This window comes from Nansenia antarctica, assembly GCF_963989245.1.
Source record: "Nansenia antarctica genome assembly, chromosome: 18".
Classification (NCBI taxonomy): domain Eukaryota; kingdom Metazoa; phylum Chordata; class Actinopteri; order Argentiniformes; family Microstomatidae; genus Nansenia; species Nansenia antarctica.
In genome coordinates, this window is record NC_137691.1 from 17,182,667 (window position 1) to 17,187,666 (window position 5,000).

The 5,000-nt window shown below is 45.3% G+C and overlaps 1 protein-coding gene across 1 annotated transcript in view; it reads left to right on the plus strand.

The window, feature by feature from the left end:
* Nucleotides 1–5,000, plus strand: part of LOC308173663 (mitogen-activated protein kinase kinase kinase 12-like) — a gene marked incomplete at both ends in the record, with an annotated part of 20,786 nt that overhangs the window by 3,253 nt on the left and 12,533 nt on the right. The window contains 2 exons of the mRNA XM_080548703.1: nucleotides 3,581–3,764; nucleotides 4,319–4,510. Of these exons, the coding sequence (XP_080404829.1) occupies nucleotides 3,581–3,764; nucleotides 4,319–4,510 (376 nt within the window). The remainder of the gene's footprint in view (nucleotides 1–3,580; nucleotides 3,765–4,318; nucleotides 4,511–5,000) is intronic.

A 5,000-nucleotide genomic window follows, 5' to 3' on the forward strand; every position in this document is an offset into this window, starting at 1 on the left:
GTGCTCCACCCATCCTAGGGAATATAGGATCTAGTGCTCCACCCATCCTAGGGAATATAGGATCTAGTACTCCCCCATCCTAGGGATTATAGGATCTAATACTCCACCCATCCTAGGGAATATAGGATCTAGTACTCCACCCATCCTAGGGAAAACAGAATCATGAGTCAACCTACAAACCTGTACCTCCCTCACTTTTCCAGAGCATGAATTTGATATGACAGATTCAAGTTTAAACTAAGTTATCATGACTTTTCTGAAGGAGCTAATGCCATCATGCCATCATGCCATCATGCCAGCTACTAGGAATCTCTGAAATTTCAGATTTCGTAAAAAGAGGATACCCGAGTTTCTCACTCAGAGAGTATCAGAATCAACCAATAGGAAGCCTCTACGCAAATATCTTACGTGAATTTTAACTCCAAAGTTCAGAGTTTCCAAGATGGCATGAACGACCATAAGATCTCCAAACGTAGAGTTGTTGCTCTGTGTGGTTTGCTGCAGTGTGCCTACCTGGCCTTCAGGGGGCGCAGTGCATTAATTCTGCCCTTGTTGGTGTCCAGCTCCAGCAGCCGTGGGATGTTGCACATGAGTGAGGGCTGAGCAGGAAGCTTCCTGGCCAGCCGCATACTCTGCCAGGTCTTATCTGCCTGCCACAGTGTTGGACTTTGGCCTCGTGCCATCTCCCTATATCCAGGAAGTAGAGCGTTACACACTGCTGTCATGTCTGGAAACCGGGGTGACAGGTGTGATTGTGCAAGATAGTGTTCATTGTTCAAAATAGGTCATTGCCCCATTTTCATGTCATATGATTTCGACATGAATCTGTAGTGTCTGCTTGATAATGTAGCTGATCATGAGATACTTCTTGTACTTCTACTGTCTACTGTACTTCTACTTCTAGTGTCTTGTGCTGCAATGCAATGTCAGGATCCAGACCTAAGAAATGTACTCTGTTACACTTGTGTGTTATTTGTGACGTAACAAATAAACTTGAAACGTGAAACTTAGAAACTACATAGATTTTGGACAGGATTCCAGGGACTACTTCAGCTCATAAAGGCTTGTACAAACAAACACACACACACACACACACACACACACACACACACACAGTGCTGTGTAGCCTACCTGACTCTGTTGTTGTGAGGTTATGGCTGTAAAGGTATGGGCAGGTGTGCCACTGTGACAGGTGGGGGGTACAAACGGCCAAAGCACCATAAACCCCAAAAAACCTGAACATGAAATAAATCTGGTTATTGTTAGAAGACAGTTCGTAATGGAGTCTATAGCTGAAGTATCATTTGGTTCAGCAGAAATGTACAGTTGCGTGTCATCGGCATAGCTCTGGAAACATACGTTGTGCTGTCTAATGATGTCCCCGAGTGGTAACATGTATAGTGAGAATAGTAGTGGACCAAGGCAGCTCCCTTGTGCGACTCCGAAGTCGCTGTCATATTTCTCAGACACATGATCTCCAAGCTTGACATAGAACTTTCTCCCTGTAATGTATGTTCTGAACCAATTTAACACGCTGCCAGAAAGACCAACTAACTCTTCAAGACGATTGATTAGGATATCATGGTCGATCGTATCGAACGCTGCACTTAGATGTAATAGGACGAGAATTGAGACCTTATTAGCATCAGAGTTTAGTCTGAGATCACTCACTATTTTAGTAAGAGCAGTTTCAGTGCTGTGATATGTTCTAAAACCTGATTGAAATTCCTCCATGACATTATTTTCTTTGAGAAAGGAGTTTATTTGTAGTGAAACTTCCTTCTCAAGTATCTTACTAATGAATGTGAGGTTGGATATCGGTCTGTAGTTTTTCAGTGCATCGGCGTCGAGGTTGGGTTTCTTTAATAGCGGTCTTACAACAGCTGTTTTGTAGGCATCTGGGAAGATGCCTGTTTGAAGCGACGTATTTATGATCTTCAGCACATGGAATACAATTTAGAGAAGTGGACGCCATTTTCACAGGGACAGAGAGAGTAAAAAAGAAATGTCAAATGCCACCATGGTAGTGACAGAGTGGGGGAGGAAGGGGTACCTGCACCTTGCCTGTGTATTTATTTCTCCCCACACAATCACACTCACTATGAACAAGGATCTATAAAAGAACTGAGAGGGAGAGAGAGAGAGAGAGAGAGAGAGAGAGAGAGAGAGAGAGAGAGAGAGAGAGAGAGATGATAGAACTGACTGCAGTATCATAATGGCCCTTTGTAGCCAGTCAGTTGTGTTTCAGTAGGAGAGAACACTGCAGGGCTGTAGTAGTCATGTCTAGTGCAGCACTGGACTCCTTCCATTGGCTCTCTACTCCAAAGACTTGTACGGGATTTGGGACCGGCTGTAGGTTGGGGCCGTTTATCAGCTGAAAGAAGGCAGAGTCAGTGGATTCTGAAATAGCCTATCCTTCAATACGGGATGGTTTATCGACTCCTTAAAGGGGGGGAGGGGACGGGACGGGACGGGACCTAATCAATCTTTGTAGATCATTAATCATTCATACCATCCTGGTTAATTTCATTTGATTAATGTGTCTCCTAAAATCCTCTTGGCTGAGGGTAGGGTAGCCTGTAGCCATGAGCAGAAAGCTACATCCTGTATTAACCGTTTGGCTTCTCATCAGACCATCCCCCCCCCCCCCCCCCCCCAACCCGATCCCAGTCCTCCCCTCCTCTGGGAATCCCCCCCCCCCCCTCCACCCACACACACGCCCTTACCACCACCACCTCTTCTGCTCCACATCCGCATTAACCTCCCAAATCCTCTCCTCTCCTCCTAGTCCCCCTCCCCCCCGCCTCCCTATCCCAGGCTCTCTCTGCCCCCCTCCTGAGCCTGTGAGTCTTGTTCCACAGCCTTTCCACAATGGCACTAAGCAGGGTTTAGGGCTGAAAGCGTATTACCCACAGCCGATTATGGTTTTCTGTCTGTCTGGGGTTTGAGGTGGGGTAAAGTACATTTGAAGTATATTCCAAAATATACTTCAGATATGCTGAATATACAGTCGCTAGGGCTGAACAGGGTTTGCTTGGTTTGGTTGGTTTCTGAATGCCATATGGGCTGATTTTTTAAACAGTCGTAGACAAACCCTCAGTTTCACTCCCATATCTATGATGTATCTTATAGAAACTAGAAAAATAGATAGAACTTTTCTCTTTTTTTCAGGGGGAACTTCAGGTGTGGCAATCGGTAAGAGTAATACGCATTAAATGCATAACAGCTCAAAAGATACAATACTTTACAAATACAGATACAGTTTACATGACTCATACAAAGTGTGTACAGTGTTGATGCTCATTTAAAAGTCTAATAAATGTTGCCACAAAACTGTTCAAATCCATTTCTGTCTGATCATATCCCTGATAATGTCCTTCACCTCTCTTTCTCTCCCCCTCTTCTCTACCTCTCTCTCTTTCTCCCCCTCTTCTCTACCTCCCCCTCTCTTCCCCTGTTCTCTACCTCTACTTCTCTCTCTCTCTCTCTCCCTCTCTTCTCTACCTCTCTCTCTCTCCCCATCTCTCCCTCTCTCTCTCTCTCTCTCTCTCCCTCTCTTCTCTCCCTCTCCCTCTCTCAGAGCTGTGGGAGATTCCGTTCGAGGAGATCTCGGACCTGCAGTGGGTGGGCAGCGGGGCGCAGGGCGCCGTCTTCCTGGGGAAGTACCACGGCGAGGACGTGGCCGTGAAGAAGGTCCGCGACATCAAGGAGACGGACATCAAACACCTGCGGAAGCTCAAACACCCCAACATCATCACCTTCAAGTGAGCAGACGGACAGACAGACAGACAGACAGACGGACAGACAGACAGACAGGCAGACAGACAGACAGACAGACAGACAGACAGACAGAGAGACAGACAGACACACACAGAAACGATGATTTATTGTGTGTGGTTGCGGTCAGTGGAAATGCTTGAGCTCTGGGAATGACAAAGCTTGTGTTTGTAATCATACACTGATAGAGAATCTACAGTACCACTAGTATGTATAACTGTGGTGCCAGCCAGCTCTCCAGCCATAAGATGGTATTGTACATTGACGATCTACTGTTTTGAAGTAGCGGATAGATTATAAAGAGGTTGTATGAAAATCAAATAAAACAGTTGTTTTCTCGTCTTTCGCACTGTGACTGCGATAGAAAGTCTTACTCGCGATGATCGGGATGTAACGTCGGTTTACCTACTTTTAGACCGACGCTCTGGAGAAAGAGCGTGTGTGAAATGACCCGCAATGTGAATGTTCCAGGTTCGTTTTTTTGTATTCATTTGTTTTGCTTTCAGTCATCCTCTGTTGTTGTTGTCTCTCCTCTCTCCAGGGGTATCTGCACCCAGGCGCCTTGCTACTGCATCCTGATGGAGTACTGCGCCCAGGGACAGCTGTACGAGGTGCTCCGGGCCGGACGGAAGATCACCCCGTCCCTGCTCATCGACTGGGCCATGGGGATCGCCGGTGGCATGAACTACCTGCACCTCCACAAGATCATCCACAGAGACCTCAAGTCACCCAAGTGAGTTTCATTCACGGATGACCGGGGAAACGTTTTTGGGTTATTGAAGGACTCGCAGTGGGCACTCGTGACGTTAGAATTATAAGGTTCTATCTACATTTTTGTCAATATTTTGTTTTTTACATATTCTGATCCATTAGGTGTTTATTAATGCCTGTGTGGTGTTATTTTTAAAATGTTGACATTTTTTAGTTAGTAATTCATCAAATACAAAGGTTCCATCTCACAAAACATAATGGAATGTAATGACTTTGATGCTCAATATCTTTGAACTACCCTAAACGGAGAGTATTCAAATGAATCAGTCAGAATCACCAAAGCTCCACTTCTATATTCTGGGCCTTTATTTACTTTCAATTGGCTAGCCTGGGCACCAAACTCTTAAGTTGACCTATGAGCTCTTCTGCCCGATCCTTCACTATAGTCTGATGGTAGGGCAGATAGTCAATAGACAATAAACAGGTCTATTATATATTATTATATTATATTA